This window comes from Dryobates pubescens, chromosome 11, assembly GCF_014839835.1.
Source record: "Dryobates pubescens isolate bDryPub1 chromosome 11, bDryPub1.pri, whole genome shotgun sequence".
NCBI lineage: Eukaryota > Metazoa > Chordata > Aves > Piciformes > Picidae > Dryobates > Dryobates pubescens.
In genome coordinates this window covers 22664960-22678311 of record NC_071622.1, presented here as the reverse complement: position 1 = coordinate 22678311, position 13352 = coordinate 22664960, and the positions used below count along the sequence as shown (strand labels likewise).

At 39.7% G+C, this 13352-nt stretch overlaps 1 protein-coding gene across 1 annotated transcript; it reads left to right on the top strand.

Annotated features, from left to right (window-relative positions):
* Positions 1 to 2950: 2950 nt before the first annotated feature.
* LRRC39 (leucine rich repeat containing 39) lies at positions 2951 to 12985 on the top strand. The gene is made up of 8 exons (XM_009905361.2): positions 2951 to 3359; positions 5191 to 5296; positions 6893 to 7049; positions 7635 to 7771; positions 8904 to 9049; positions 9406 to 9558; positions 11806 to 11945; positions 12676 to 12985. The coding sequence occupies exons 1-8, from the start codon at positions 3235 to 3237 to the stop codon at positions 12723 to 12725; spliced, it is 1014 nt and encodes a 337-aa protein (XP_009903663.1). The 5' UTR covers positions 2951 to 3234; the 3' UTR covers positions 12726 to 12985.
* Positions 12986 to 13352: the final 367 nt, after the last annotated feature.

Genomic DNA, 13352 nt, shown 5'->3' with positions numbered 1-13352 from the left:
TTATTTTTTTTTTAATAAGAAAAAAAAACAATATTAAAAAATACTGTGGGAATTGAATCTATACCAAAACTGAAGGAAGAAGTACCTATAGCAAGGAACCTGATGGTTCTTTTTTTTTTTTTTTTTTTTGTAACTTAAAACACCCCAAACATAGAAGATTGAAAGCTAAAGCAGTTAATGTCTTCTAAAACAGGTATCACTGTTCAGGTATTTACTTGGTCATGACCTGGAAAGAGGTTTTCTATGGTTATAATATTCTATATGGAACTCCTCAGAAAGAGGCTTTTAATCCAATGTTTTACCCAAATCTTTTCATAATTTCATCTTCACATTTTATTCTCCGGTGAAAGAATTGGTCAGAGTTACCCAGTTTTGTGGCTTCTGCCTCAAATAGTGACCTGTGATTATTGTTGTCTTTCTCCTTGTGGTTGAAGAAAAAGATTCTGAGAGTTGTTCTTTTGTTTTCTCCAAGGGCTGTTTGAAGAAATAGAATGTTAAAAACATTTCATGATTGGAGGCATGAAAAGGGGTGAGTAGTAGCCCCTCTGCACATCCTTATAAAGATTACTTTTCTGCTTGGACTTGGATAATTTGCACTAAAAATCTTCAAGAGGAGAATTTCAGCATGGGCAAAAGTAATGAATAAAATACTTAGTGATGTCATACTTTTCCTAGTCAGTCAGTTGCCGTTTAATAGCACTTTGAAACTCGGTTATCCTTCAGAGAAACATTATTAAACAGGTAATTATCATTTTGAATTTAAGCCTAGCCTATGTTTCATCATGGAACATAACAAGTAGTCCTTTGTTCTTTCTGTTCACAATTTGTAACTTTTGCTATTGGGAATCCAGGAGTTTATGGGAGTCCAGTGCTGTTCAGTGAATTGGGAAGACATTTGGAGTTGTAAATGCTTGGGTGTCTGGCAGCAGTGCCTCATGTGATACCTTCTATTCTCAGCATAGGATAAAATTAGAACTGGACTGACATTGCATTGGAGTCTGAGTGAGAGTCCTAGATGGTTTTGATGGTATAGACAAGATTCACAGTTTCTCTCTGCTTTTACTTAGAAAGCAAAAAGTCACAGAAAACCCTTGAAAACACTAAATTGAGGTAAGTTTTTCTTAAAACTCTTTCAGATGCTTGGAGGTGAAATTGTTGGGAAGTCTGATTACTTAGGAGTAAATTTGCAGTTGTTTTACAGACATGCTGGGGAATTCACTTCTGAATTGCTGGCTGCGATGGCATGATTATTATGGGATTTTTTTTCCCCTGACAAATAATAATATCTAAGAACAAGAAGCTTTTGATGGTAGTTCTGTTATTATATAATTGCATCTCCCTGAAAAGAAGCTGTATAATGTGGTGCTCTTTCATATTTCATGGTTTATACAGCAATATTTATTGAATAACAGACATTCCACAGCAAAAATAGTTTTCCAGTATACTGGAAAACTATTTACTAAAAATAAATATGGTTTTGACTGTATAGTCTGATACTGGCTTTAGCAGTATGTATATTAAGAAATGTCTATTTTCTGCACCCTTTATATAGAAAGCTCTCTAGTTTTCTACCTAAAATGGCTTGTAGTTCAAAAAAATGTCTCTAAACAACAAGAAATTACAGATCAGGAAAATCACATTTATCACTGGAAACTTAATCCTGAAAATTTAAATTGTAACCATGCATCATAGCAAAAAACTTCATACTACGTCTTAGTCACTACTGTTGCATATTGAGACAAGGAATGGGAAAAGTAATTACTATGAGGAGCACTGAAAAAGAAGCTAATACTTCTAACTAGTAAATGTGATCGCATTTATGTGGGGAATAGGAGGAGGAGGATACAATCCTCTCTATAGAGGAAAGAATTCAATCCCTCTTTAGGAACTCAAATGCCAGACCGCACTGTGGTTGCCATTTGTGTCACCTGTCAAATCCTGCCATCTTTCCTTAACAAAGCGCAGTCAAGAATCCTTTGTAATAACATACAGGACTAGATTATTCAAGTATTATAACTTGATTGTGATTTCAGTATAATCAAGGTTTATAAATAACTTGGATATTAAATGTAAAACAGAATGGATGGACAGTTTGAACACAAAAATATTCACTAAGCAATTCTGATTTATCCATGCCACAGAGAATTACAGTGGAACAAATTAAGACAGAAAAGATAGCTCTAAAAGACATACCTGCAGCTGTTATTGTATATGCATATGTATGAAGTATATGTATGAAAAGACTTGAAATTCCACTATTATTGTTATCTACCTGCTTGGAAGAAAGTTATCCCCACTTTTTTCTGTTGAAAGGATACGTAAGACATTGTTCTTACCTGTCACTGCAGATATTAATAAAAAATTTGAAAGGGAGAATGCAGATCACAAATGTTCAGAGTACACTTCTATTAGCTTGCCAGAATATCAATAACTTGCCTCCAGTTCATGTCCAAAATCTCTCTTCCCCAAATACTAAGATAATGGCAATAAGAATGCTTTCTAGAGGGCTGCACTGATTAGGATGACTGAGTATCCTGCTTTTCTGCTTTGCAGGAAAATACTTATTAATGATCTCACAGGGAAGAGAGGTCTTCAAAATTTGAGGTTGAATTTTATTATTTTTTTTAAGTGTGGATCCTGACACTCAGCAGGGCCTCAGAGAAATCTGAAGAATTTGGAAGCCTTTTCTTAAAGGTAATGCATTACTAACAAAAATGTATTACAATGAGTGAAGGAAATGAATGCAGATACAATGTACTACTTTATTTTCAGCAAGAGCCGAGTTTCCCTCAGGTGCAAGACTCCTTTAGTTACAAGTGTTTATATCAGGTAGCTGCTAGGATGCCTATACCAAGAATTAACTGCCTTAAATTGCAGGTAACAGCTCAATTTCTTCCTGGAAAGGGAATGAATGCTTATTTCTATATTTAATTATGGAAGGAACTGAGAGAGAGGCAGTTGTTCACTAAGAATACAGAGAGAGTGCAAGAATACCATTTCTTATTAGAAGAAAATTTAATTAGGTGCCATTATCCCTTTTTATAAGAAGAAAGCAGTTGGTAAAATTATGTCAGTTCTGTACATTAACTACATTTAGTAATATAATCCAAATAAGTGTTGCATATTTTAGTTTTCACATCACTGTTCCCATCTGGTAGGTGATACCTGTACCAATGCATTGAGCCTGAAATTCACAGTCAGATTCCTGTGACTGAATCTGAAGATGTAAGGATCATGACTGCAAATGTGGTTTGCCTTGGAACATTCTCTGCAGTGAAGACACTTTGGGAAGTGAGAATACACAAGATAAATGAAGAATTACAGAAAGAAAAGGAGTTCAGACAGAGGTCTGCAGGAAGGTAGGTAAACTGTTTAATTGAGAAGTTATACCATTTGCCTTTTCAAACTCATCCAGAGTTCAAGTCTCCAGCAAAATCCCCACTGATTAGAATCCAGCAAAATGGTCAGGTCAAACCATGAATTGTGTCCTGTGATAACAATGTTAGTATATATACTAAATCACCTAAATGCAGATATTAAAATCCTCTCCTGTGTGGATATGCAAACCCATGGAGATTTAATTTGCTGTGGTTTCTGTTCAGTAGAGGCATTAGCAGGGTCACTTGGTCTTCTGTCTGGCCAGCAATTCCATGAAATGTGAAGAAATTTAGCATTCTATTTTTGGAACTCTTCGTAATTTGTCAGGTGTTATTGAAATGGAATAACAAATGGAAAATTTACTGAAGGAAAATACTAGCATAACTCTTGTTTCAGTCCCCTTTGGAAATCAAGCTGAAAGAATCCTTAGCTGATTGATCCTGTTTGATTACACTTACCTTTGGTGGAACTGAAGGCTTTTGTTTTAGGAGAATGCTTCAAAATCGGTGGCTTTGAAACTTAATTCCACATGACTTCATTTTCATCATGTAGCAGCAAGGCAACAGAACATAAAGTTATGTCTCCCTTGGGACTGTAAATCTGAAGAACTGTAAAACTCTGTAGGATTGCTATAAATTACCTCAGCCTCAAACTGACAGTATATTAGCATCCAGATAAAATAAATGTTGCTTGACATCCCAAAAGACTACTGTCTCTGTTCCACAAAGTAGAATGTGTAGTAATTTTTGTCTCTATTTGCTGATGCACCACTGAATGGATCATCTTCTTGGAGGGCCAAGCCCAGAGACTGGTGGTGAATGGTGCCACATCCAGCTGGCAGCCAGTCACTAGTGGTGTCCCCCAGGGATCAGTGCTGGCCCCCATCCTGTTCAATATCTTTGCTGATGATCTGGATGAGGGGATTGAGTCCACCATTAGTAAGTTTGCAGATGGCACCAAGCTGGGGGCAGGTGTTGATCTGTTAGAGGGTAGGAGGGCTCTGCAGAGGGACCTTGACAGACTGGACAGATGGGCAGAGCTCAACAGCATGAGATTTAACACATCTTAGGTGCCAGGTTCTACACATTGGCCATAACAACCCCATGCAGTACTACAGGCTGGGGTCAGAGTGGCTGGAGAACGTCCAGGCAGAGAGGGACCTGGGGGTACTGGTTGACAGGCTGAACATGAGCCAGCAGTGTGCCCAGGTGGCCAAGAAGGCCAATGGCATCCTGACCTGTATCAGGAATGGTGTGGCTAGCAGGAGCAGGGAAGTCATTGTGCCCCTGTACTCAGCACTGGTTAGGCCACACCTTGAGTCCTGTGTCCAGCTCTGGGCCCCTCAGTTTAGGAAAGATGTTGAGTTGCTGGAATGTGTCCAGAGGAGGGCAACAAAGCTGGTGAGGGGTTTGGAGCACAAGGCCTATGAGGAGAGGCTGAGGGATCTGGGGTTGCTTAGCCTGGAGGAGGCTCAGGGGAGACCTTATTGCTCTCTACAACTGCCTGAAGGGAGGTTGTAGCCAGGTGAGGGTCAGTCTCTTCTCCCAGGCAACTTGCATGGTCTCAAGCTGCACCAGGGGAGATTTCGGATGGGTGTTAGGAAGAAGTTCTTCACAGAAAGAGTGATTTGCCATTGGAATGGGCTGCCCATGGAGGTGGTGGAGTCACCATCACTGGAAGTGTTTAAAAAAAGACTGGACGAGGCACTTAGTGCCATGGTTTAGATGATTAGATGGTGTTGGGTGATAGGTTGGACTTGAGGATCTCAAAGGTCTTTTCCAACCTGGTTAATTCTGTATTTTTCCCTTCTAGGCTATTGCTTGTCTGGGAGGAGAGAGCTGCTTTAGCAAAGCTCAAAGAAAAGGTTATTAATGAAGGTGGAAGAGCAATTTTAAGGATAGAGGAAGAAGAATGGAAGGTAATGTTGATAGCAATGAATGTTGCTGGGGTTGAATAGTGTATTAGAAAGCTACTGTTTACACCTTTACACTCACAGTTGTGCTATTTTTCATCTATGAAGTGCTCACTGTGCTTTGCTGCCAGTGAACTGAGACACTGTTGTGAGAATATAAAAGCAAGCTGGTCTTCTCAGTCCTGAATGTTAAGCATTAGTCTGCAAAAATATAGCATTAGTCTTCAAAAATATAGCTGTGGCAGTTTAGGCTGGGTGCCTTCTTTTCCTGCCACACAAGCTACACCTCCAGTGTCCCAAGCATCCAGCCCAGTAGGTGGTCACAGGAAATAGCGTATTTCATACCCATAATATCCTCTACCCTATAAATCCATCTACAAAGGGGTTTTTGTCCTCTTCCCTCTCTGCTCCTGTTGGGAGATGCTCCTTATTGGGTAATGGTGGGGGAGTATCTCAAGGCCTCTTAGGCCTGGCTAGGCCTAATGTCAGGAGAAGAAAGGGGTGGGGCAGTCTCAGACCTGGCCAGCTTAGACTAGCCTAGCAGTGGGGGGGAAAGAAAGAGCCCTGGGGGGTCTTGGGTATACCCTTAGGTGGGGAGATGGAAAGTGTTGGGGAAGCTTTTGGGTGTGCTGTAGGGGACTCTATACACTTTGGGTTTCTTTTGTCACTATGCTTGTAGCTTTCTGTAAAACACCAATTGTTTTTCCATTTAAACTTTCCATCACTTCTGTAAATCCATTTGTGTGAGTGTCATTCTTTTGGGGGCAAGAGAGGATCTGCCTGGCCTCAAACCAGGACAATAGCCCACATGGCTTTTCTGCATTAACATTAACACACACTGAAATGTATCCAGGTGAAAACCCTCTGTGTTCAGCTGCATGAAAATATATCCTGGTGGTGTTTACATCTTTGTAAGAGTGAGAGTGAGCTGGTGCATTCCAAGAGGCTGTTTTGTTTTATTTTCTAATGCATGGGGGAAAGCAGCGAGCTGTGGAATCAGGGACAGAGTGGAAGCTAACAGTCAGGTCTAAGCCACACAGAAATGCAGGTGTTAATGAAGTGATGAGAATTAGGCCAGTAAGTGACAGCCACACCCAGCAATACTCTGGTGGTACTTAGGTCAGTGCTTCTTGTTCAGAGCTCATAGCATAGACTTTGTACTTCTTTTTTTTATCCCTCATCCCCCCTGCTCTCAGCTGCTCAGTTTTTCTTAACAGAATAGGAAATACAATGCAGATCACCATTTGGATGCAAAAGCCATTTAGATAGGTTTATTCTTCCATTATATTGCCTTTGGTTGAAAAAAGGGGAAAAAACCAAAAGGCAGACTTGAGGGTTTTGAAGCAATGACAGTAGTACTGATATCTGAAACCTAGGAGGAAAAAGCAGGCAAGTTAAGTGTATGGTGAGAATGAACCACATTGCTGGTGTTCATTTCAGGATGCTACAGTATAGCCTAAGGAGGAGATATATGTATTTTTTTCAATTATTTTTTTTATTTTTCAATTTTTAATCATAAGACTGTTTCAGATAAAATTATGCCTAAGCCTGTGTTCATGTATATTAAGCTGAATTTCTTCTGGTTCATATTTCTTGTCTTAGACACTACCTTCATGCTTACTGAAACTACTCCATCTCCAGGAATGGCAGCTTCATAGAACTAGTTTGCAGAAAATTCCTCAGTTCGTCGGAAGATTTCACAATCTTGTTGTCCTGGATCTATCCCGGAACTCAATTGAAAGTGTACCTAAGGAAATTGGTGAGCTCTGCTTTGCTTTTAAGTTGGTTTTCTAAGAAACCACACAAACATGCCATTTTTGTGCACTTGGCTCATCTAACACTCCTGCTAAGTACTTAAAACAGATTATTTAAATCTGACAGATCTTAAAACTATCAATTCCCTATAAATTAAAAAAGGCCAAAAAAAAAAAAGCTGGATGGAGGGGACATCTTTATGAAAGTTCCCCATGAGGAAATAAGCTTGTAAGCACAGCAGCTATTAGACATCAGAATGCAGCTAGAAAAATTATATTGAAAACCAGCTCTTGTGTTCTGAGTCCACAGCATGAGTAGCCTGTGTTCATAAGGGGCTTTCTTGAGGGTTTGGTGAGGTTTTTTTGTAGTGCAGCTCTGTACTAAAGAGTCCTGAAGCTCTACTTTTTGAATTTCAGTGGGGTTTTTTTGTTTGGGTTTGTTTGTTTTGTTTTTGTTTGTTTGTTTTGGGTTTTTTTTGAGAACACAGAACACTTCCAGAACAGTATAAGGGTAGCATAAATCAAGTAAAATGGTATTCCAGATAGAACGAATGTGAACATTTATAATTTCTCACTTGTGCTCTCTGCAGGCCAGCTGACTAGCCTGCAAGAGCTGCTGCTCAGTTACAACAGAATAAAGTCTGTTCCTAAGGAAATAAGCAGCTGCGTCAGTTTGGAAAGATTGGAGCTGGCTGTCAACAGGAATATCTGTGATCTTCCTCCTCAGGTTCTCACAAACTGTTTTGTTTTGTTTAATGCACATTTCGCAGCAGCATCTTTATCAGAGCTGTTAGCTATGAAAAGGGTTGATGTCATTTATACTGCTGCCTATGCACGACGAGTTGAACAAATGTTGTTCTGAGATGTTGAAAGCAACTAAGAGAGAATAGAATTAAGTGCTCATCTGCTACTGAGCTTTAATTTGGACTGACCTCAACGTGAGGGAGCTAGGCATCTCCAAGTATTGGTCTCTTGGAGATGACAAGTATGTAATGGCATTTGATTGTTTTCATTTATTTTGAAACAGAGTAATGGCAATAGTTTGAGCTGACTGTGACTTGCAAAATGCATTGAGTCCAGACCTAACAACAAATCTTCAAATGAAAATATACACTATTAATCAGAATTCAGAGTTGACAAAATCTGTGTGGATACAGGTTACACGGCATAACGTACAGTGATAGCTTTTAAACTAGCAGTTCATAGCCAATACATAGTTCTGTCCTACTGGAGGTTGTGACAAAGTGAACACCATGAAGCTTTGGTTATATGTACTTGAGTGGCATTCAGTGTCTAAACAATTGGACCAGATTTGCAATAGAACATTTTTGCATCACCTGAACATTGTAAAAGTACCTGAAGGCATGATTCACCAAAGGACTGCAACTAATACTGCAATACCAAATATTGCAACACTGAGCGATGCTGTGTTTAATTTTTAGAGTGTACTGCCATAGTAATAGATGTCAGAACATGGAAGCTGTCTAGGTTCACTCTAAAACACAGTCCATGTAATTTGATCCATGAAGATCTAAATATTTGAATAGTGAAAAATGGCATATTGCATGGAGTACGAGATAGTAAGGACAGTAGTATCTAAATCCCCTTTTCTTCTCAAGGCTAGGGGTATGTCTGCATTGTAGTCATGGCATTCAGCTTTTCAGCAGTTAAAGCACTCACTACTAGGTGGGAGATAAAAGTTCTACCTGGTGAGTTTCAAACCTACATACCTTAGGTAATGTAACTCCAAACTCATTCTAACTCCAAAATGTGTTGTCATGTTTTAAAATTGTTTCTTGTATTCAGTCAACATTATTACAGCACTGCTGTAATAAACTTGTATTGATTTTCCCTTTCAGCTCAGTGATTTAAAGAAGCTTTCACATGTAGATTTGTGCATGAATCAATTTACTGCCATCCCTTCAGCTCTCCTCAACATGCCGAATCTAGAATGGTTAGATATGGGAGGAAATAAACTCCAGGAGCTTCCTGATGCAATTTACAGGTACGTAAAGCTCAAAGCTCACATTTTGGTCTCAATTTCATTGCATTGAAAGTATAATCACCAAATCCTACTTAATATTAACCCCACTACAAACTTAAGATTTATCAGCTCTGATGTGGTATTTTGGATGAGCTGCAATAATACCTTCAAAACCCAATAAACTTGGTATCAAATTTTTTGCCAGCGATATTTTCACTGGGTGGTCAGGTGATTATCTTGGGTATTTGGGTTTCTTTGAGAACTGTTGCATTCTTTATGGAAGTCCTTTATGTGGCTGTGAATCAAGTACTTTATATTAACAATTCATGAGATGAATTTTCTAAATCTCAATAATTACCCAAATACCTGTTTCACAGAATGGAAAATCTCCACACTTTATGGCTCCAAAGGAATGAGATAAACTCGTTGCCAGAAACCATTGGTAATATGAAGAATCTTAGTACTCTTGTTCTTAGCAACAACAAACTAAAAGATATTCCAGTTTGTATGAAGGACATGGCAAACCTGAGGTAAGAAAACAATGGAAATATAGATAAAAATACTAGAAGATAGGCTTTAAAGCCAACCTGGAGTTGTATAATCATAAAGTGACACTAAGGAAGTGGAGAAGGCATGTCCACAGGTGGACACCATCCCATATAAATTAGCATAATTACGCAGACTCAGAACAGCTGAGGATCTGGTCAAGAAAGCTGTGTAGCACACATCATTTAAAGAAGCTATGATAGTCACGGTCCCAAACAAAAAAGGAGACTGTAATATATTTCTAGAAGGTCCAAGTGCCACTTTGGCCTTTTATACTGCTCTCTAAAGCCAAGAGCTAGCCATAAAAACATGTGACAAGCATAAAAATGCCAAAATGTAGAATTTTGCCACCAAGAAGTCAAGCATTTGTACGTAAAGACAAAGGAGTAGATGTAAGGACCATTCTGTGATTCTGTGTGGTATTGTGGTGGTTTGAAAGGAAAGGCTCTGCTTTCCCTCCCCCACTGAGAAAGAGACCACGGCTAAACCCAGTCGGAGAAATGAGAGTATATTGTACAAGGAAACAGATTCTGTGTAACACAACAAATACAGGTATTTTACAATATATACAGGAATATACAGCAAATGAACTCAACCAGAAACCAGACCCCCCACAGAGGGGGCTTCCCCCTGTGCCCCCTTCAACCCCCTACCTCCCTTCTCCCCCAAAAGAGGTAGAAAGAAGAGACGAGGACAGTTAACAGGGCAGGAAAAGAATAAAGGCCTTGCACAGGGAGTTAGTATCTTATCTTAGTTGGCCAGAATCCCAGAAGCAGATCCAGCCGAAAGGGACAGCGAAGGAAGGAAGACGTTCTATTGCCGTAATTAGTGAGCCGAAAAAAACCCAAACAGTGTTTATACAACAGCTGGATCCTATGCATAAACCACAAATAGATTTTACGCATTAAATATTTACCTATCTGGTCTAACATCAACCCGATGCAGTACCGGTAGACCAACATGCCACAGACCGAGAAGAATAAACGTTCTAAAACCCAGAGCACCTTCATTTCGTTTCTCTGGCTGAGACAAGCAATGAATCAACCTAATTACTTAATTGCCCGGCCCCACGTTGGTGCGCCAAAAAAATGTAATGGGTTGGGGCAGGTCCCCTCCCCACCACAGGCAGAAATAACAACTCAGGCAAACGGATTGCAAAGGTGATGAAAGTTTAAATAGAAAGCAGTGAATGTTACAGAAGACCCAAAGCGCAGTGACAAAGAAAGATCCCATCCCCACCTGAGGGTGCATGCAAAACCCCCAGGGCTCCTTCTTCCCCCTCCCTCTGCTGGGCTAGTCTCAGCTGGCCAGGCCTGAGACTGCCCATCCCCCTGTGGCCTTGGGCCCAATCAGGCCCATGGCCGGGAGATCTCTCCCCCAGTTACCAAGTCTCGGAGAGGGAAGGAAAGAGGAAGTGCCAGACTCCGCACTGGATCTTATAGTGGTGCAAAGAATTATGGTAGGGAATACACAATTTCCTGTGTCCATCCCTCTGGGCTGGACTTCTGGACACAGGAAGTGAATGCACCAGGGGGGCACCCAGCTCAAACTACAACAGGTATGGATAAAACTCTCCTATACTTGATTTGAAAAATAAAAAAAAGGATGAATACCCATCTTTAATGGATAGAACTGGTAAGATTGTGTGCTGGGTTACACCCATCCTGGGGAAGCAGGGCTGTGAGCCCTGCGAGCAGAGATTGTTTTGTATATTGAGACAAATTTCCCTGCTGCTTGCATTTTGAATTGAATTACTGGATGCTGGCCATTTTGGAGAACCAATGTTGGTCTGAGTAAATGGCATCTAACCCAGCAAGACAATTGCCGTTTTAAGATGTTTAGAAAGCATCAGTGTCTCTTTGTAAACAAATAAGGCCCAGGGGCAGCCCAAGAACAGAGGGAGCTAAGGCTGGCAAAGTTGGGAGGATACAGGCATTTACACTCTTGTTCTTACCCAGTCATCTGTAAAAGTTCAGTGAGGCTGAGAACAGAGTAAAAACCTGAAACTCAACTGCAGTGGGATTTTTTCCTTCCCACCACAATTAGCTACTGTTATTATAAGGCTCTTTTTAGCTTAGTTTACTTAATACTATTAATACAGTGATGAGTTTAGTCTAAGAAAGAGACTGTGTTTTGCTCAAAAAACTGTTTGAGGAATCTCAATTCAGTTTCAAAACAGTTTCTCTGAACAAAACCTACTGAACAAATAACCTTTTCTGGTGAACCGTCAGATTTGTCAACTTTAGAGACAACCCACTGGAGTTAGAAGTAACACTCCCTCGGTGTGAAAATAAAGAGGAGGAGGAGGAACAGGAAATGTTTGGTATTGAATTCATGCACCTGTATATCCAGGAGTCACTCAAGAAAACAGGTATGACTTCTTTATTAATTGTAATGTCTCTGGAATACAGTGATAAAAGGAAGGCTAGGCTGTATAAAAGAAAGCTAGGATCTGTATACAAACAACACGATCTCACTTTCATGAGGAGTTAGTACAGCATGTCTTCCTATGAACAGGGTATACTCTAATAGGAACATACTCATATCATGGGGTATTGGAGTAGGTGTGCCTGAGTTGCCCTCCAGCCTGAGTAACTGGAAGTTAATTACTGTCTCTTGTGTTTCCAGTTTAGTTAGTTTATGTAGTTTGGGTCTTCTCAGCACTTTTTGTCTCATGAATCAGTCTGATAAAAAACCCAGCTGGTGGTAGGCTCAATGCTTGCAGTAACAGACCAAAACAAGCACTTTGGAACAGACAGCTGCAGCTGGCAGCTGTTACTTGCTGAACTTCATAGCAGATACACTATCTCTGATCATATATAGGGAAGGTTTAAAAAATAACTGAAATGCTCTTTATTTAGAATGCTAAGCCATTTTTTTTTTCCTCATCAGTATGTCATGAGTGAATAATCAAATTAGCAAAAATCTGTTTGAATGACAGTTTACAAATAAGTTTTCTTCCTTAATAGATTCTCCTAGCAGTAAGGGCTGCTGAAAGTACCTTAGCCTACTTAAATTATTTAAGTGGAAATGCAAAACTATTGTAAACTTCAGAGTGAAAAAAACCCTAATTTTTCCTGTTTTAACCCATTGTCTTTCAGGAAATCTGGAAAGTTGTACTTCTGGTTCTTCCCTAAATGCTAATGAATAAAGCAGGTAACTGTGGAAGAAGCTAACAATTTGACTTCTTCCTAGCAAAAAGGCCTACAACAGGTTTAAAATTTTCTTACAGATTTTATTTTTCAGCTGATGAGAATTGGTGTGAGTATTTGTAATTCCCAGTGAACCTGGGAAATAAAAACCTTTTCCTGGGTACAGGATACATGAAGCCACCTCTCTCTTATCACTCTTAGAACATTTTGGTGCAGGCTCTTCATTTTCTCTATCATAGCAAGCATCTCAAAGCAAGATCTGGGGAAAAAACACATCTATACCCACAAAAAAAAAACACACCAAAAAAACCCTAAACCAACCAACCAAAAAACCACACACACAAAAAGGCAATAAATGCCATGCCATTACTCTGAAGAATGAGAACAGAATAAATATCATCAAAACCATTCCACACCGGCCAGTAAGTTTAAGTATTCCAGCAGAGCTGGTGTTGGCTAAATCTGCCTGCTCAACCTCCCTGACCATGGATGAGATCCTGAAAATAAGAATCTGCTGTCATAACAAATAAATATGCTTTGTGAGGAAAGCATAGGATGGCAGCAATCCAGATTAGTGTGACACATAATGCTATTACATCTGTCCACAGATTGTTGTAGGCTTGGAC